Source organism: Glycine max, chromosome 19 (assembly GCF_000004515.6).
Source record: "Glycine max cultivar Williams 82 chromosome 19, Glycine_max_v4.0, whole genome shotgun sequence".
Taxonomy (NCBI): Eukaryota; Viridiplantae; Streptophyta; class Magnoliopsida; order Fabales; family Fabaceae; genus Glycine; species Glycine max.
This window is the reverse complement of record NC_038255.2, coordinates 40,203,390-40,224,190: the sequence shown is the minus strand read 5'-3', so window position 1 is coordinate 40,224,190 and position 20,801 is coordinate 40,203,390. Positions and strand designations below refer to the sequence as shown.

The following is a 20,801-nucleotide window of genomic DNA, read 5'->3' as shown; positions in this document are numbered from 1 at the left end:
CTCTTTATATATAATTATATGAAATATGATGAGGATTAACTTCTCGCATATTTCATTATAAATTATTTCAATCACTTAGTATCAATTGTAATGTGATAATTTTGTCTAAAACTCAAATAATTTTTTTAAAAAATCTTTATGGCCTTTCATTTTTCAAATATATTTATCATTATTGAGTGGAATTTGTTAAAAACCACAAAATTATGTAAACCTTTCAACCGGTATCTAGTCTAGTATCTACGTGTTGTCGCCACTCAAATAATGAGCTAAAAAACAATGGAAAATTTACTCGCATATATATATTTTTTATTCACAATCGCGCGTATAATTAAGTTGAGTTCAAAAGCTTTCTTCATAATTTGTGAAGCCTCTTATCTTTAAAAAAACAAATCCATTTATTTTGACTGCATATGGCCTGTTTTAATGATTAATAAATGCGTTACCTTAAAAAAAATTCAGTTCTTTGTTTGCTTAAGATTTTTTTTAGGTGAATCTTGTTTGTTTTTAAGGAAGCCTTTTTTTTTAAGAGTGTAATAATTAAAGTCTATACCTTTTGCCAAAGAAACTATTACTCTATTAGCGATAAAATATCATTGATTTGAAGAAAGTCTTCATCATGCAAAATCACTTTTCAACGTCTACACGAAGTCTTTTTTTTTTTTTTTTAAATGTAACCACTATCACTCTTGTAATATTTCAGCATATTATAATATGTATTACTTATTTTGATTGAAATAACCAAAAAACATTTTTATTATAATTTAAAACATTTTTAATCTTATTTATTTGTTCAATTTCTTTTAAAAAGATAATATTTTCTTATCAAGATCTTGAAAAGATTTTTAAAATAAACGTTATATATGAAGATTAATCCCAGCTACATACGCACATGTACTATTGCATGTGGATGAAAGAAGAAGAAAAAAAAAAATAAATATATCATTTCATAAAGTACAAGAAGTGTTGTAAAATTAACAAAAGGATCACAGCAGTTCCAAATTCCTTCTAGCCATTACAGATGAAAAGATGACTAAGAAAATATAAGATATCATCAATTTTTTCCTATGCTAAGAAAGATGCCCTTATATGGGCAGAGAGGTAGCTGGCTTCTTTGAAGAGATCATTCACATGCAATTTCCAAATAATTAATTAAAAGTCTATTGCGTCTGCATGATACAAATAAATTAAGGAAAACATATATATTACATCTGATTCTTCATTTGGCTAATTCTTATATGGATGCTCTTCCTGTATAAGTGCAAGAGGGTTCAGAGGCACATGACATCACGTGAATCAGCATGTCACATATGTATGCATTGAGGTACTTGAGTAACTCTAATGGGAATGCTTGAGTTATATCTTTTTCTAATTTAAGCAATGTTATGGTTTTATTAACACAATTGCCCCATTGATATATAGATACAGAACCTTACACAGAAAAAAGAGGGTCAAGCGTCATAACACGGTAAATTAAAAGACAAAATATAATAATCCAGAACCAGAAATATTTGAAAAAGAAATGAACCCCCAAAGTCTTTCTACAGAAGAAAAAGAATATAGTTGTTAAACATTTCTCAGATTCTCGGTCAACTATAGACAAATTAAACTAAAGTAACTTTTTAAATTCTTATACGCACATTAGAATGAAGTGTACTAACAAAAAAAAAAAAAAGCAGGCCATCAAGTAACATGATAAATGCCTAATTGGTAAGAGGTTTTGTAAGCATTCGGAGAGTACAAACCAGTATTTTTAAAAATCAGATTCGTCTTTGAATTGGTTAAGTCATTAGTTTAGATTTAAGATTTCAGCAACCATTACCAAAATGCGGTCAAATTAATATTAATAAAATAATAATTAAATAACATGTAAAATAATATTAAAAATATAATTTCATAACACTAAAAACTTAGATAAAATATTATTTTTATAAATTTTTGACATTTAAAGTCCTCACAAAAATTTAAATCAAATATATTATAATATTTAAATTTAAGTTTTAACGATACACAATAATACAATGACAAGTTTATATATAGAATAAAAATAACAATTATTTTAAGTTGATTTGCTTTTTTTTAAATTTTTTTTTTAAAATTGTCAAAGTAAGCATTTTTCATTGATTTGTTGTGAATCAATTTCTTTTTCAGATAAATTTATTAATTTTTAAAATAATTATTTTAAAATTATATAAATGCTAAGTTATATTTGGATGACAATGTGCATCATCATTTAACTCTTTTGTTAAAATAAATTATTTTAAAATATAAAAAAGAAATGATATTAACTTAACAATAACAAAAAACAAAATTATTTTTTAAAAACTTAAAATAAATAAATAAAAACCTAAAAATTCAAAGCAAAAAAATACAAAAAGAGTAAAATAATAATATTTTAACATTCCTAACATGATTTACTTTGAAACAAAAGTAAACGTAGCAGCCGGTATCCCTCTTTAACTCCTCTATATATTGCCAAATCGTGCAGAGCACTATATCTTATATCTCCGTACGGTCTTTGTTTTTCCGTTCGTCGTTATCGCGGACACATTTTCACCCGTTCTTAAATCCTCTTCCATTTATGTGTACGTATTCCACCACTGCGCCACAAAACGCGTGAGATTTTCACTCGCCGCTTCCCTCTCTAGCCTCTTCGAAACATCAACACCTCCTCTTCTTCTGATTCTGATTCTGATTCCGATTCCGTTTCATTCCAAACAATGGAGAGAACTCTCCTCAAGAATTTCGAGCTCGAGCACAAAAATCCCTCCGTCGAAGCCCTCCGCCGATGGAGATCCGCCGTCACTTTCGTCAAGAACCACCGCCGCCGCTTCCGCATGGTCGCCGATCTCGACAAGCGCGTCGAAGCCGAGCAGATTAAGCAGGGAATCAAGGTTTTTCTTCCCACTTTCCTCCTCTATTTTTATTTCATTATCTGTTATAACTATATCTGTTTGAAAGTTTATCGAAATATTCTTAACCACCACGGCGTAGAAACTTCCAAAAAAAATATTAAAAAAATAGCAAAGTAAAGCAGAGAAAGGTGCTATCATTAATGATCCTATGAATATTGATGTTAAAAATCAAATAAAAAGTTAAATACACTTTGTGCAGATAAATTTCAACAAAATAAAAATTAAATAAAATAGGTTAAGCTTCTCTATCAGCTTAAATCAATATGCGGTACATGCATTAAATTTTGAAAAAAATAAATGAAATAAACTTTTAGCATATTAATCTGTTTTTTCTGTGAATGTTTTATGGCTGCTTTAGAAAAGTCTACGTAAATTGAGCCTAAAAACAGTGAAGAATAAAATGGAATTAGCCACGAGAGTTTAAGAAAACTTTTACTACTAGAGTACTAGTATTATTATTGCTTGTTTATTTCTTGGTCATATGCGAAAGATCACAAGCACATGCTCTCGGAGTTCTGGTTGTTGAGAGAGAAATATAAAAAGTGACGGAGGAAAGAATATTAAAAATGAGGTCTACATGTGGAATCGTATGCGGAGATAAAATAGAGATAAGAATTGAAGTGGCGTCGTTTTTTAAATATTCTTTTCTGACTTTTTGTGAGGATTTGATTTCGTGTGAAATAAGTTGCAAATGGAGATTAAACACAGTCAAAAGTTTTTGCCTTTCACTAAATAGCCGGTTTGGACGTGTGTCACAATGTGAGAACGTTGAACCCAAGAACAATTCAAAGCAAAAGGACACTTTTTGCAATGATACAAAATATTTAAATGGTATTCCTTATTTAGTGAACGGGAGTTAAATATTGCGGCTGTTGCTAGATGAGTCTCTTTGTCTTTATATATACTTTATTTTGGAGTGGATTGGAGAGCAAACAAGAGAAAGAAGAAAGGAAAAAAAAAATAAAGAGAAAAGTAATAGATATAATAAAGAAAAGAAAAAGTATAGGAAAAAAATAAAATAAAAATTTGATTAAGGAAAAAGTAAATACGTATTTAATTTTCTTGTTTTATGCTCATCGGGCGTCTGATAGGATTATTATGCAACTCAATAGTCTATTTCTGTCTTTTAACACAAATGACACAAAATGTTTATTTTTGAATATCCTATAAGTAACATATTTTTAAGATACTTTCAAATATACTTTTATTAGAGAAAATAAAATATGTACTATTAATATAAAATAATTATATATTAATATCTAATAATAATTTATCATGATAAATTAGTAATTATTTTAAAAATTATATTAATAATATTTTATAATTTAATAATAATATAAAATTATTCTATATTATAAGCATGAATAATGTTAAACTCTTTTTACTTTAGTTAAGTTTCATTAAAAAATATAAAATTTTGTTAGTGACTTTTCCACATTTTGTGACGTGTGAACGTCTTTTCGTGACGTTAGTGTCTGTACTACTGAAAACTAATGCTTTGTCGTACAGTTTTCTGTCTGTACTGTGTTTAGTGGTTCCAACATCCCAAGGTCAAGTCTACCACTAGCAATAAAAAATTTTTAAAGAAAAAGGGTAGTTCTTCATTTGCACAATAGCTGCCATTGGCAAAATACATACGATTATTGATTACCCCCTTGAAGTACGCTAATTAACTAATACTAATAGTTAATAGTGTGTGTTAAATTCTCAATTTAAATCTTTAAAATAATTTGTGACTTTCTTAAGAACAAATCAAACAAGCACTGAATGGGAGAAATGGGATGGGTCCATACTGCGTTGGTGCTATCTTTTTTCATGATGGCTGTTGTCATGACATGACTTATGGCCCAAACAACACTGAGCTAAAAAAAGTAGGTGCTGATACTTTACATTGGATGGACGGCAGATAATGTTACTTTCACGTTTGGCCGTGCCAATGTATCATCCGGATTTGACATTTTAGCTTGGTTTTATTTTATTTTGTTTTTAATTAGGAGTGAGATTAGGAAAGGTAATCAATCTGAAGATTACGATTTGATTTATATTAGCGGGTTTGTTGAAGAGATTAGATCAACACTTTTTAAACGTAGATTCTCGGTAAGAATGTACGTCTACCTTGTGAGTTGTGACTTTCGGGACATTCATGGTCAACATTCTTCCTTTATCTTCTTGTTAGTTTTGATTTCCAGTATTTATCCCAATTAATTTATTTTACTAGTTTATATCTTATAAATTATAAATTTTTTCAACTAGCTTATAATTTATAGTTATATATTTTTACTGTATTTAGTTTTTCATGTTTTAATACAATTTCATTTGTATTTGTTTTACATTTAGGATAAACTCTGATTTTACTTCATCACTAAATAATTCTATTCGTTTTTAATTGGTACTATTTTTTTGCTTGTTTTTTTTAATATTAAACTATTATTTTAAATTATTTCACTATTGTATTATTCAATTTATTAATTTAATAAAATATGTGATCTTTTAGTTCACATAAATTCTTCATATAATCTTTCAAATCCTTAATATTGAAATTTTTGGAATATTCAAAACTTAAGATGTAATTTTATGTAAAAAAATTATACTTGAAAGAAAAAACAAATAGTGGACATAAAATAAAATAACTGCAATTTCAAAATATTGATTATTGCAATTTAAAAGTATAAATGAGTGAATAAATAATATAAATTATTTTAATGATTTATTTATAATTAGCCCATTTTTCATATTATACTATTTATTTTATATTGTTCGATTTTATATCTAATTCTTAAATCTTAATACTATTTTATGAATTACTGCCATAAAAAATGTTACAAATGTTTTCACCATGGATACTAAAGTTATTTGGAATATTTAACATGCAATTTGCACCGAAGTTATCTTGTGGCATGCCACATCTAAAGCAACTGATGAATAAAGATGTGATGTAAAAATGGAAAATTTAAGGTATCTTTGAAAGTATTTTTCATGCATACAGTTGTACTACCCACTACAAAAGTATTTTATTTTAGCAATTAAACATATTTATCCTAGTGACACAGCAAACAAGAAAGTCGAAACTTCCTGGAAATTTCCTTGGCAAAATCTGATTGGGAACATTTTGACACTACAAAGACATCAATAATAGATTTCATAGAAATCAACAGCCATCAGTGATCAGAGACAATGAGACAAATAGTAAGAAATAAAAATAAGAAGGAAGTTGGTATTTACTACTACTATTTAAAAAATATTCCAAATACATTCACTTTTTATTTATTTAAATTTTATTTTATTTTTCCATTCCTCTTTTCATTTTATCACATCATTTTTCTACTAGTTAGCAACCTTTGAAAATGACACTCGTGTCCTGTATCTGTCTGAAAGTTATGGGCAATTAATATACATTTTTATAGCTTAATATACGTTTAAAAACTCTTATAATATAACTTTTTGGATACAAAAGTTATTTTAGTTTGTTGTTAAAAGTACCTTAAAAATGCATACTGTTAATAGTGAAAATTAGTGGTTTATGGAAAATTTGTGAAATTATATAAACGTGCCTTATATTTTATTATAAAATAATATGAATTTACTGTTAATTAGAACATCGGATTGTATATAAATGTAAACTTTCTACACAAAAATTCATTTGCTAATAAATCTTAAACTTAATTTTACAAGTTTTATAATACTTGAAAAATAATATATTATTTATGATATAAATGTTCAAAACAATGCTAAACAAGGTCATATCATTTACTCCAGAATAAGTAATGTTGGTTAAAGTCAAGTATCACAACATGTCTCGATCAGCGCGATAGCGTAACTACTCTTGACTAGTCTTTTTTGGTGCTGAAATTAAGAATGACTTGAAAAACGCGGTATAGACGCGTCTAGTAAGTTGAGTGTTAACAAAGGCACGGCAACAGCAACAGCAACATTTTGAAATGGCAATGTAAATTGTTGCCGAAATTTCTGCTGCCGTATAGATGTCAACAATGGCGGATGTCGGTTTAAAGTAAATATTTACTGTAAAAGGGTTCAGACTACTGGAAAACGAGGGTTTAGCCTGAATCCTAATCCTGATAATTGATTGAAAAATTTACTGGTGAAAAATTTACTGTTAACATTTACTTAGTTAACGAAAAATTTAATTGAGATTTTTTTTAATAAATTCTTCGTAAGATTAATGGTGAAATTTATTGAAATAAGCTAAAAAGATCAATCACAAAAAAAAAAAGTTAAAAAGATTATTTTGATAAGCTTTTCTGAAAAGATTATTCATATAAGTTAAGAAGTTATAAAGAAGTTTCAAATAAATTATTTTTTGATTTCCACGAATTTATCCTACAAACCAGCAACCTGGGTGTAATGGCAACACTCGATAATCTTAGCTACGAGCTTTGTGAGATATCTTAAATAAAACATATAATTTAGTGAATTTAAATTCTATTGCACTGCAGTTCTGTTGAAGCAACATTTTTTTGGTGAATTTAAATTTAGTGCGTGTTCAGTTTAGATTATTATTAGTACTTTTTATTAGCAAAGGGCCTAGAGGCTAGAGGCCAAGAAAACCAGAAAAGCTACCTACAAATTACTAAACAAAGTTGCTGAATCATCAGCTAGCAAATGTAAGTACAAGAAGTCCAGGACACAATCTAAAATCCTAAGACCACCACTATCTAAAGACATTCCATAGTTGGCAAGAGCATCTTCAAGTGCATTCATCTCTTGAGCAATATGTCTACAGAAATAAATAATAAGAGACTCGAGCATATAATTGATATATCTAACCAGAGTATAACCGGGATGGTGGATATGAACCCCAATATTTTCATGTTGATAGCTAAGAGGGAATCACTTTCAACACATTCTGGAGAAGCACCTGCTGATGGCTAATTTTAAACCATGAAAAATTGCCAAATTGCAAGCCATGGCTGATAAGAAACGGCCACTATGATCTCTGATGATACTGCCAGATGCTTCTACTTGAGAGGCATAAGCATAAGCTCCATCACGGTTAATTTTTATGAATCCCTCATCAGGGGGAGTTCAAGAAAAAAATTTGCTCAGGATGATGAAGCATTGTGGATGTTTGATTAGAGTCGCCTAATCTGAATGGCAAACAGCCTTATGAATGGACAAATCAGTGAAAGAGAGGGGCAAAAACAACTTCTAACTTCTTTCCGAAATGACATGGATTGAGAAACCAAAAATAAGAGACCAGCCAACACCCTGGGAGTGCTGTCCGTCCAGGTTTGTTTGAAACCAAAAATGAAGGTTTCGGTTCTGAAAATTTTTGTTCCTTGAACCCGTGAAGAGGGAACGTTAGGAGCCAAACCTGTTTTGCTGTGCCACAATCTTTTGGAGCATGGAGAGTAGTCTCTTCATGCTGTTGGCAGCATTTGTGGTGATATTTCATTGATGCCTAAGATAGTTAGTTAGGAGAGCATTATGGGCTGACTTCCAAAGAAAAAATGTCACTCTATCCGGAACTGGCCAGTCCCAAATACTCTTGAGTAGGATGTAGTTACGATACGCAGAGGCAAGATTGAAATTCCCATTAGTAGAAAACTTCTAGATCAAGGAACCATTTCCAAAGCATTCCACAAATAATACAAACTATGTGGCTTGGGAGCATTTCCTTAAAAAAGTCATAGTTCCAAGAGCCATCCTGTGCAGTGACTTAAAAAACTTTTAAATCCCAATCTGAATCCTCCAAGGACTTCAAAGCCAATTTTGAAAGGGTTAAAGAAGTTTTTGGAACTTTCTTAAAAAACCTGTTTGGTCCAATTCTTAGAGACAGGTTGGAGAAGACTCATTGGAGCTCTTCAGAGGTCAGTTAATCATGGTGATTGGAAGTTGATCAGGGTTTGTTTAAGAGAAAGTGATTAGACTCAGAATGTAACACCTTCTCCAAGTTACCTCAAAGTTGAACTCGAGGTTTATATGACCCAACTAGCATATCCTTTGGCAAAAAATGCAGATTTATTTCATTTCATTATTCACTTATATGTTGACACATTCAAAAGGGGTTTCCCCTCCAATCGTTCTGACAATATTGATAACGGTGACCTCTCTGCATTATGATTAACCATTCCTTGTGAGTATCGAGTGAAAAATGTAACTTTCAATATTTCGTTTGCTGGTTATCTAACCTGCTCCAAAAATAATCATGATTAAGATGGAAATACTAACATTTTTCTTAAATTTTAACTGAGGTTTCTTGAAAGAGTTCTCCTTAACTTCATAAAGTTTTAATTTCATGCAATGAGATATGGGACTATTTTCTTACTTTGAATGAGGATTTTTCTACCTACCTTTTTGTATGTTGACAATTTGTCGTTACCAGTTTTACTATTTTATCTTTGGTTTACTCTATCAGGAAAAATTTCGAATTGCTCTCTACGTTCAAAAGGCAGCATTACAATTTATCGATGGTACAGTGATCCAATTTCAGTATTCAAAGTTCTTATCATTGCTATAGAACTAATCACTTTCTCTTCATATGTTTTCTAAGCTAATCTGGTTTTCTTGTGCAGCTGGTAATCGAGTCGAGTACAAACTATCAAGTGAGGTAAGAGATGCTGGTTTTGGTATTCATCCAGATGAGATTGCTTCTATTGTTCGTGGTCATGATAACAAGACCTTAAATGATATTGGTGGAGTTGAATCCATTGCAAGGAAATTGTTAGTTTCGGTAGATGGAGGTGTCAACGAAGAGAGTATAAATAGCAGACAACAGATTTATGGATTCAATCGTTATACCGAAAAACCTTCTAGGTCGTTCCTGATGTTTGTGTGGGATGCATTGCAGGACTTAACTCTAATCATTCTCATGGTTTGTGCTGTAGTTTCTATAGGTATAGGGATTGCCACTGAAGGGTGGCCAAAGGGAACTTATGATGGTGTGGGAATCATACTCAGTATATTCTTGGTCGTCATTGTTACAGCTGTCAGTGATTACAAGCAGTCCCTGCAGTTCAGGGATTTGGACAAAGAGAAGAAAAAGATATTTGTTCAGGTCAATAGAGATGGGAAAAGACAAAAGATCTCAATTTATGATATAGTAGTTGGTGATGTTGTTCATTTGTCAACTGGGGATCAAGTTCCCGCTGATGGGATTTTTATATCAGGATACTCTTTGCTTATTGATGAATCGAGTTTGTCAGGTGAGAGCGAACCGGTAAATATAAATGAAGAAAAACCTTTTCTTCTCTCAGGAACCAAAGTGCAGGATGGTCAGGGGAAGATGTTGGTTACAACTGTTGGCATGAGGACTGAATGGGGAAAATTGATGGAGACTCTAAACCAGGGAGGAGAGGATGAAACCCCATTGCAGGTTAAATTAAATGGAGTTGCTACTATTATTGGTCAAATTGGTTTGACATTTGCCATTCTGACATTTGTGGTGTTGACAGTTAGGTTTGTGGTCGAAAAAGCGCTTCATGGTGAGTTTGCCAGTTGGTCTTCAGATGATGCAAAGAAGTTACTGGACTTCTTTGCTATTGCTGTAACCATAATAGTTGTTGCGGTTCCTGAAGGATTACCACTGGCTGTGACACTCAGTCTTGCTTTTGCAATGAAAAAACTAATGAATGACAAGGCACTTGTAAGACATCTTTCTGCTTGTGAGACTATGGGTTCAGCTAGTTGCATTTGCACAGATAAGACAGGGACATTGACCACTAACAAAATGGTGGTTACTAAAGCATGGATATGCGAAAAATCCATGGAGATAAAAGGTAATGAGAGTGCAGACGAACTGAAAACATGTACATCTGAAGGAGTTCTAAACATCCTTTTGCAGGCTATATTTCAAAATACTTCTGCTGAAGTAGTCAAGGATAAAAATGGAAAGGACACTATATTGGGAACCCCAACAGAATCAGCATTATTGGAATTTGGCTGCCTCTTGGGTGCTGATTTTGATGCGTATGCACAGCGTAGAGAGTATAAGATACTCCAAGTTGAGCCATTCAATTCAGTCCGCAAGAAAATGTCTGTGCTTGTGGGTCTTCCTGATGGAGGAGTCCGAGCTTTCTGCAAAGGTGCATCAGAAATAATATTAAAAATGTGTGACAAAATTATGGATTGCAATGGGGAAGTTGTTGATCTTCCTGAAGACCGGGCAAATAATGTCTCTGCTGTTATAAATGCCTTTGCCTCTGAAGCTTTGAGAACTATTTGCTTGGCCTTTAAAGAGATAAATGAAACCCATGAACCCAACATTTCAGATAGTGGCTATACTTTCATAGCCTTAGTAGGAATCAAGGATCCTGTACGCCCTGGGGTTAAGGAAGCAATTCAAACTTGTATAGCTGCTGGAATAACTATCCGCATGGTTACTGGTGATAACATAAATACAGCTAAAGCTATAGCTAAAGAATGTGGTTTACTTACAGAGGGTGGTCTAGCCATAGAAGGTCCAGATTTTCGTGACTTGTCTCCTGAGCAAATGAAGGATGTTATACCAAGAATCCAGGTTCTGATCTCATCTCAAATTCTGTGACTTTCAGTTCTTGAGGACAGGGAAAAGGGTAGGTTAGGTGTTTTGTATCCTCTATTGAGATGGTTTCTTATGTACTTGATATGGTTTCAGGTGATGGCACGATCCTTACCTCTGGACAAGCACAGATTAGTAACCAATTTGAGGAAATTGTTTGGTGAGGTTGTTGCTGTTACTGGTGATGGAACTAATGATGCTCCTGCACTGTGCGAGGCAGACATTGGACTTGCAATGGGCATAGCAGGAACTGAGGTTTGTATCTCTTGTTTACTACGATAATTCTGGCAGTTAAGTGTACGCTTAGTTTTGTATAATAGTCCTACATTATGTTAAAGATATAAGGCGTTAGCGTTATCTTCTATTCTAGTTTCATAATTTATTAACTGATTCGTTAATTTTTCCTTTGCTATCTTGTCTATCCTCCCCTATAATTGTCCCATACGTGGCGGTTTCTTTTTCCTCTTTTTATATTAATGACTCTTTGCTACCATTCATATCTAGTAGCATTTTTTGTGCTTGATAATTAATACCATTTACAGGTTGCCAAAGAAAATGCCGATGTCATTATAATGGATGATAACTTCACGACTATTGTCAATGTTGTCAAATGGGGACGTGCAGTATACATAAACATTCAAAAATTTGTGCAGTTTCAATTGACAGTTAATGTTGTTGCTCTGGTTATCAACTTCTTTTCTGCGTGCATCACTGGTTTGTTGGTTAATAGAATTTGTTTTCCCTTTTATAATCTGTTGACTTTGTTTCAAGCAACATGGTTGATAGTCTTCCTTCTTTCAGGATCTGCTCCACTCACCGCTGTTCAGTTGCTTTGGGTCAACTTGATCATGGACACTCTTGGTGCATTAGCCCTGGCTACTGAACCTCCTAACGATGGACTTTTGAAAAGACCCCCAGTTGCAAGGGGAGCAAACTTTATCACCAAACCTATGTGGAGGAATATCATAGGTCAAAGCATATATCAATTAATCATCCTAGGGATTCTAAATTTTGACGGGAAGAGGCTACTCGGACTTAGTGGTTCAGATGCAACGAAAGTGCTCAACACTTTGATATTCAACTCCTTTGTATTTTGCCAGGTACACTCTGCATGCATCATGTCCTAATTGTTGTTTATACTTAATAGACTCCAAACATGTAAAATAAAAGTTCAAACCTGTTAAAAAATGGTTCCATTTATATACCTAGCTGTTTTCCATTTCTACTCTTCCAGGTGTTTAATGAGATAAACAGCAGAGATATTGATAAGATAAACATATTCAGAGGCATGTTTGACAGCCGGATATTTTTGGCGATAATTTTCGCCACCGTGGCATTTCAAGTGGTGATAGTTGAATTCCTTGGAACGTTTGCCAGCACTGTGCCTCTAAACTGGCAATTCTGGTTACTAAGTGTGGTAATCGGAGCAGTTAGCATGCCTATAGCTGCTATCCTCAAGTGCATCCCAGTTGAAAGAGATACTAGTAAGCAGCACCATGATGGTTATGAAGCACTGCCATCTGGTCCCGAGCTGGCATAAAATATTATAAGAGTATGGTTTCGTTTTCCTTTTCTTTTGTTTTTGGGTCATGAACATTTTTGTTTACGTATTTTGATTTTTAGGACACTAACCTTACGAAAAACAACTAGATAGATGAACATTGACAAGAATGCCTAACCAAGCTACTTTTTTACATTAGGGCATTACCCTGGTTGCTCTGCTGATTTCTCCTACTAGTGTAGTGTGCTTTTAATGCTGTCATTCCTTACGGCATTGCAAATTTATGTAATTTTGTAAAGACTTGATACCATACGGAATTTCCAGGCATGACAAAACATATATGGGTGTTGGAAAAGAAATGATTGAAGGCAATACCAACAACAGTCCTCTCCTCTCTGCGCACTGAACGCAACTAGTGTATGTTTATCTGTTTATGTCAGAACCAGCTGTTTTTGAGGAGCATTTTTATTTGAGAACAGTTCCAAACTTCTGCAATTCGTAGTTCACATAAATTCATTTAAGAGTCTAGTTGTGCAAAACTAAAAAAAAAAAAAAAAAAAACTTTCCTGCGCCCTTGCTTTACCAGCATGACGAGGGGGATATTCATCCTATCTTTTACCAAGCAAGCCGATTGGGAACCCCACATATTTTGCACCCCTGCATTTGAGCAGAGTTTGGTCCGTTTGGCTTGTAATACAAAGATCTCAGCACGTGCTACATAGATAATGGCGTTCATATTTGTTGAACAGAAACTAGGTAGTCCTCGAACTTTATAGTTCACTGGTACATTTTTGTAATTTACAATATACTTTTTTTTACATGTTTAATATTAAATAAATGTTATTGGTAGATAGGTAGTGTCTACCTTGGAATTGTGTTTACGTAGTGTTTGGTTAGTGGGAAATGGAATACGGGAGGAATATTTTTATAATTTTTATTGTTTGTTTCAATTTTTAAGAAGGATAGGGGAATAAAGGGGGTCATCTAATTTTTGCTCTCCTCTAATATTGGAAGATTTGGAGGAAAGAAGGAAATTTAAAACATTTCAACTATAATAACTAAAATATTTCTATTTCTATTTTCAAATTTAAAAGTGTAAGATTACAAAATTAAATTAGTTTTTAAAATCTTTTCCTCCCCTTTGAACCAAACAAGAAAATGATTACTTCTTCCCCTTTATTAAAATCTTTCTCCTCCTCTTAACCAAACATAATGTCTAAACAATTTTTTCCTCCCCTCCATTAAAATTCTATTCCTCTTCTCCTTTGAACTAAATATTTCCTTAGTTCATAATGAATAATTCTAACTTCTAAGTCTTCTAACTACATCCTCTCACTAATATTACTACTTTTTTTTAATTATAAGTATTAAATATGTTTATATTTTTAACACCTTAAATGTATTTATTTTTTCATTTAATGCTTTATAATGTAGTAGGAGAATGCCTAGGAGGATATAACATTACTATTTAAAATCTATGCTAATACAAAATAATTCTATCTGGAGTTCTTATTGATCACATGTCAACTTATAAGTGCATTTCATCCTAAAAGTTCTCTCCTAAATTACTCATCTATCCCATGTCAATCTATATTAGCACATTTCAACATAAAAATCTTATGTGTCGTCTTTCTATACATTCTTTTATTTCAATTGAATTATTAATTCACATCAATCTAAGATTTAATGTAACCTGATTTTATGGACTATATAATTAAAATTATTTTTTATCATAGGAATTGTTAGTATCATAATGTTTCTATTTTAAAATTCAAACAGAGTTGGAAAAGAAAAGGCAACAAATGAAAGAAGAAATAAGGAATGTGTATATTTAAAAGAGACCCAATATGAGTATTTTTTAAAAAAATTTACTTCTTTCATTTTTTGCATTTGATTTTTTATTTATTCAGATTCTCCTTTAATTTCCACAACATTGAAATTTTTTCAGACTACATGTTCTGAACAATCATCCCCATTGCATTGATTCCTACTATTGCCTTTGTCATTGTCTTTAAGTCTTTCTTAAGGTGAAAAAATATAAAGCCAAACTGAGATGAGTATAACTTTTCTCTATCTCTTTTTTGTTTTTACATTTTCTTTATTTGAGAGGCTTCTATTTTTTTTTTTAACTTTTATATTTTATCATTCCCTTTTCATTTGTTTGCTTCATATGTTTGTCTATAATGAACGTGAGCATAATGACATTAAGGGTGGAGGGCAAGATGGTGCTCAGATCCTAGTTTGCTATCAACTTTCTCTTCATTAGTAACTATTGCCTCTGACGCATTCCTAAGCATAATTCTCGTGCTTCAACTCATTACAATTTTTTTTTGGTACACTTACTTAGGACAAAATGTACCAGTGATAAATAAATATTTATGTGGTAGATACAACAGAATAACATTATAAAATGGCTCCCTTCTACTCCTAGTCACGTTACAAAGAATCTTGTTCATATAAATAAACTACAATAAAATACACGAATCAGACAATCGGTGAATGTTAGAGATTGTTCATCTAAACCTCCTTTTTGTTTCTCCATATGCAGCTACTCCCATCACGGTAATTGTATAGCCACCCATGCCAAGAACAGTGACAGGGTTTCTGAATAGGAGTATTGAGATTACAACAGCTACGGCACCTTTTGCATTGCCTAATACCTGTTTAACATAATTTTAGAGGGAATTCAGTGTATGAATTTCATGAAGTAACAAAGCAAGTTTGCTTTAAGCACACTTTGACATGAATTTTTTATGTGATTTGGATAAAATAGAATTTTTAAGAGTTTCAGTTTCATCCTTAAGTTTGAAAAGTTTCACTTTGTTTTCTTAAAGAGTCTCAGGTAATCTAAATTAATCCTTTCATTAGTTTATCACACTTTTTTTTTTATTAATAAATATTAATTGTTAGTATTTTATTAGCAGGCAAATCAAACCCATAATCTTTTCCTCTCTCTTTTTCTTTTACCATCAAGTTTACCTTACAACTCCTTTAGTTTATCACACTTGGTTAACTTAGAGATACATGACAAATAATGAAAGATGTCACATCAAATAAATATTTGCCACATCAGTCAAAATTGACATTGATAGTGCCAAAAATTGGTAGAAGAACTTAATTTAGTCTAAGAAAGACACTTTAAGAGACAAAAGTGGAATTTAGAACTTAGAGCATCAAACTAAAACAAAAAATATAGATAACAAAAGGAAATTCTATTTTAGCCTATGTGATTTCGAGTCTAATGTTACAGGGTCAAAACATTTAGTTTAGGTAAAAGTGATTTTCAGTTTTAATGAATAAAAGAAATTTGGTCTTATTATTTTAGCTTTTAACTAAATATTTTTCATAAGTTCTAGTAGTGACAAAGAGGCAAACCTGGAGTGTGAGAGCACTGGTATGTTTAGTCACCAAGAAGTTTGTTAAGTTTGCTGCATACGCTATGACTGAGTTTAGAAAAAGAAGTAGCCACATTGATTTATGGTCCTTTGCAAGCGTCAATGTGACATCTACGACATTTGGCTCCATTATAAGTGCTGCAGGCAACAAAACTAGAACCGCGATTGGAGACATATACAGGAGCAAATTCATTGAGTTCAACTTTTCCCTGTTAAGTTGAAGGGGATGCAACATTATAAGCATTTTGTATCAGCCAAAAAAGGCTTATGCAATTATGGTTTATGAAGTCCATGAGATAATGGGGAGGAGGAACCTCAAGTTCTGGTCATTGTCATACTAATACTAATAACTTGGAGAACATAAAAATTTCCAGTATCTTAAGTTGTGTTTTGAGTACAAATAATTTAGCCAAAGTTTGAAAGTTAGAAAAAGGAAACAGATAGTCACCCTGTTGTACTTGAACACAATAAGTAAATACATAAGAATGTGTGTTTACTATAATGTTAGGCATTAATCCTTTACAAAAATTGAAGCATTTCATATGGATAACACATGAGAGGTGATGTAATACAGTTTTAAGGACACTTGAGAAGCAGCAGTTTCACTGTAGAGAAAGGCAAGAGTGGAATTATGAACCAGTTTGTTTAAACTTATTTGTTGAAATAAGTGTTTATTTTAATCAAATAAGCAACTTTCTATTTTTAATAGTGTGTTTGCCTAAATTGTTTCTGCTTACAAAAAACAATTTTCTGCTTATTTTAAGAAGCAAAATCTATCTGCTTCTTAAAAAAATGCTTATATAAAAAACACTTATTTTAAAGTTGCTTTTTTAAAAGTTTAAACAAACTCATCCTATATCTAAGTTACGGATGAGAAAGTTTTAATCACACCTTTGTTCACAACTACTGCTCATTTCCTATTTTATATATTTAAAATTAATCATATACCAAAATGCATATAGTATAAAAACTTCCTATTGTCAAGTAACTAAAACTCTCAAAGTAACATGCTGTTAGCCAAAACTTTCAGCAAAAAATAGTTATTTGTTGGGTTCGAAATTAAAGCCAAGTGAAAAGGCATAGATGGTATCATGATAGACACAATCTGCTCGACAACGAAGACTATTCAAATCTAAAACCATCCAAGATTTCAATTATAATGAAGAAAAAGAATATTGATTCTCAAGTTGTATTATCATGTTGTGACTGCCTCCACTCAAGTTAAGCTATAATTTTGGCTCTAAGTTTGCAGAGAACCACATATACACATCATTAAGAAGCTGAGTATTTAAACGGCCATTCATTACTAATTTACGGTATAACTTAAACAAATATAGTTCATGTAACCAATAGGTCTTGCTTAAGAATAATTCATTTATGAATATGAAAAGGAAACATACCTACATGACTAAAATGTAAATAAGTAGGAAACATAAAAAACAATGAAAAGTTTTAAGCAAGAAACATCAGGGTATTAGAACTTTCATTTGTCTTTTTTCAATCGTATAAGAACAATGGAGAAGAAAAACTTGTTCCTCAGGTAGAAGTGTTCTGCTAGTCCATCTTTCATGCATCAAGTAATCATGATACAAAAAACATGCATGATTACACAAGTTGGAAAAGAGTATCTTTTTTTTCTCTTACCAAATGATTTCCGGTTCATGAAAGTGTAGTTTGCAGAAAAAAGTGAATTCAACAAGATTTTGTTTTTCCTCACATATCACAAATGAGATTAAAGGAATGGGTTAAAAGCAAGCAATATTAGTGACACAATTTTCAATTACAAACCAATAATACCTATAAAGAGCTGAAAGGATAAACATTGTCCAATAAAGCAATATAATAAAATTTTAAAACATGTGTTCTTGAATCCACAATGCACAATAACTTAATATTTTCAACAAATGTGACTTTGGTTCTTAGTCACTCCACAACCTTGGCTACAGATCAATTACAGCAAAATCACAATTGAAGTATGTTTTTACATATAACAGCATATCACTTTCCAGCTTTTTTATTAAAAAAAAATACTATTGTATGTCTTATGAGTCATGACATCATATCTTCGACACACAGTACAGTTAACAACTTCCTGAAACATCCTTCAATGGTTGTTTTCCAGGAAAAATAAGTTTAGACAGCTAGTTCCCTATTGATGCACAATTTCTTGTTTCAAATAAATAAGCTGAAGGGAAGCATATTGATAGCAGATTTCAGCAATCTTTGATACTACTATAATTTTTAGCCAGTTAGCTTTTGAAGTTAGATGAAAAAGAGGAAATTAGAAATCGTAGACACAGTGTAAAATATTTTTACCCTTCAGAAGAAAGTAAAATGCTCTGAAGGACAGACTTGAAGGCTCTTGCGGCAGTTGCACTTAGGCACATAATGAATCCAAATAAGTGAAACCCTGGCTCGCCCTGCAATCACCAAGAAAAATATGAAGCTCTACAGAATCAAAATGAATAAGCCGGGAAAACAAAAAGGAAAATATGCATGATGCCAGTCGAAAGGAACTGCTATGATGTTGCCACTTGCCAGTCGTATAACAAATTATATTGTGGTGTGCAATACACAGAATGCCATGGCATTTAATAAGTAGATAACTACAAAAAGCCTAATTCATGAAAAGCTTTAGGGGAGGCATCATAATCATATATATAACATGATTAGATAAAATAAAATGATAATTAAGTAACTTCAATGCTAGTTGATTATTTTTTTAAAAAATCCCAAAAACCTGGCTATCTGATATAAAAGCTAATAAACTAGAACAGTGCAGATCCAAAAAGAAGAAGACAACAAAGAATAATGCCAAGAAGCATCATTTTCCCAGTGATTGTCATAGATTTGCAGTTCTTGAAAAGTTGAGATCTCATTAACTTCCAAGCAGGTTTCACTTCATGAAAAACAGATTCCTTATACCTTTCAAACAATCAAGATCAACTAAATCACACAAACCACCATCACCTAATCTGTCCAACACCACTCCAGATCTGGAGTGGCACAAGGAACATGATGCAGCATTGACATGTCTCTATAGTCACACAAACACCCTTCAAACACCAATATGAATCAATCAAGAGCCCCCCTATCCCAATCTCAAAAAGAAACACATCCATGATCATTCACAACATTCAAATACAACAAATCAAAAGAAAGCAGTGAGATTAAATTAAAGAGAACAAGACATACCCCACTTGCAATGACAACTCCAGCAACAACAGGAATAAGGGCACCATAGGTAACCCAAGCCTCTCTTTTGAGGGTGGCCAAATAGGCAAAGACAGCAGTGAAGAAGGGTGTGGTTGCCCCCACCGCTTGGTTGAAGGACACAGCCAGGTACTTGAGGGAGATGTTGCCACCAACCACAGAGGCACAGAAGACAAGGCTCAAAGTTGCAATCTTGATGAACTGGGACCTTGATTTGATCATCTGCTGAGGCACCACCTTGAAGAACACAATGGAGATATAGCTGAGAACAGCACAAGCTGACATGTGGCACATTGTGAGGAAGATTGGGAACTTGAATCCATAGTTTGAAAGCAGGTACTTGTTCAGAAGGATCACACCAATGTTTGAAGAGTACCAAAGTGTCACCAGAAAAACTATAAACAGATTCTCCTTGCTGTTGGGGGACATTGTCTTCCCACTCTTGCCACCTCCACCACTACCTCCTCCTCCTCCCTGGATTTCCATTTTTATCACAACCTCTCATCATTACATAAATTCTCAATATTCAAAATAACAATAATAAAAAAATGATATCTTTTTCTTTTTATTTCTTTTGTGTTTTGTTTTATGCTTTTGTTTATTTAGTACTTACCCCACTTTCTTTCCCTGTGGCCTTAGCTTCATTTTCAAAGGAGGCCTTGGATCTCATGCTGTAAGAACCATGTGTGCTCATTGAAACTTGTTGTTGGTATGTTGTGAATGGGACAGACAGACAGAACACACGGCTTTTGTTTTGTGGACTATCAAAAATGGGGTCTTAAAATTTTAATTGTTATATATATGGGTCATCCCTCTCAGCATTGGTGATGATGATTTGATGAAGTTGGTTGAAAGCTTGTGGAATAGAATTGAGTGGAGTTTTGTTGATGATGCTATTGCTAATGATGTTTTGTACTAAATTAGAGGAAGGGTCATTTATAGAAAGCTATCTGTTGACATTTTCAAGGGAACCAACCACCCAAAAATGAATGTTATGCTTCTTCAAGAGCTATTAACACACTCACTCTTAACCGATCAATGCGCTCACAATTAGTCACTCGCTAACAATAGTACCATACAAAAAAGTCTAGGCACAATTGTATTGCTTTTGTAATAAATAAATAAAAGTGCCAGTTAATTTTCTTCCGTTACTAGTATAAACACTCTCAACCAATCATAGATCAGTTTATATATGAGTAATTATTATAATTATTAAATTTATTATATATGATAATGGGTAAATTTTTTTACTGCATGATAATATGTAATTGAATAGTATAATA

The 20,801-nt window shown here is 32.3% G+C and overlaps 2 protein-coding genes across 4 annotated transcripts; one reads left to right on the top strand and one right to left on the bottom strand.

The window, feature by feature from the left end:
• The first annotated feature begins 2,376 nt into the window (after window positions 1-2,376).
• Window positions 2,377-13,759, top strand: LOC100783489 (putative calcium-transporting ATPase 11, plasma membrane-type). 3 transcript variants are annotated; one of them, XM_006604280.4, is made up of 8 exons: window positions 2,377-2,891; window positions 9,289-9,343; window positions 9,446-11,388; window positions 11,506-11,664; window positions 11,952-12,123; window positions 12,211-12,509; window positions 12,644-12,961; window positions 13,235-13,759. In XM_006604280.4, exons 1-7 carry the CDS (start codon window positions 2,718-2,720, stop codon window positions 12,947-12,949), a joined length of 3,108 nt encoding a protein of 1,035 aa, XP_006604343.1. In that variant the 5' UTR covers window positions 2,377-2,717; the 3' UTR covers window positions 12,950-12,961; window positions 13,235-13,759. The 3 variants fall into 3 exon arrangements, with proteins under 3 accessions (XP_006604343.1, XP_003554165.1, XP_014627279.1); XM_003554117.5 differs by having other exon boundaries at window positions 13,110-13,759; XM_014771793.3 differs by having other exon boundaries at window positions 12,644-13,759.
• A 1,441-nt stretch (window positions 13,760-15,200) lies between these two features.
• LOC100782949 (UDP-URONIC ACID TRANSPORTER 1) lies at window positions 15,201-20,442 on the bottom strand. Its single transcript, XM_003554116.5, has 5 exons — window positions 20,132-20,442; window positions 19,501-19,992; window positions 18,622-18,725; window positions 16,286-16,514; window positions 15,201-15,570 (listed from the first exon to the last, which is right to left on the bottom strand). The coding sequence occupies exons 1-5, from the start codon at window positions 20,210-20,212 to the stop codon at window positions 15,424-15,426; spliced, it is 1,053 nt and encodes a 350-aa protein (XP_003554164.2). The 5' UTR covers window positions 20,213-20,442; the 3' UTR covers window positions 15,201-15,423.
• Between the last annotated feature and the right edge of the window lie 359 nt (window positions 20,443-20,801).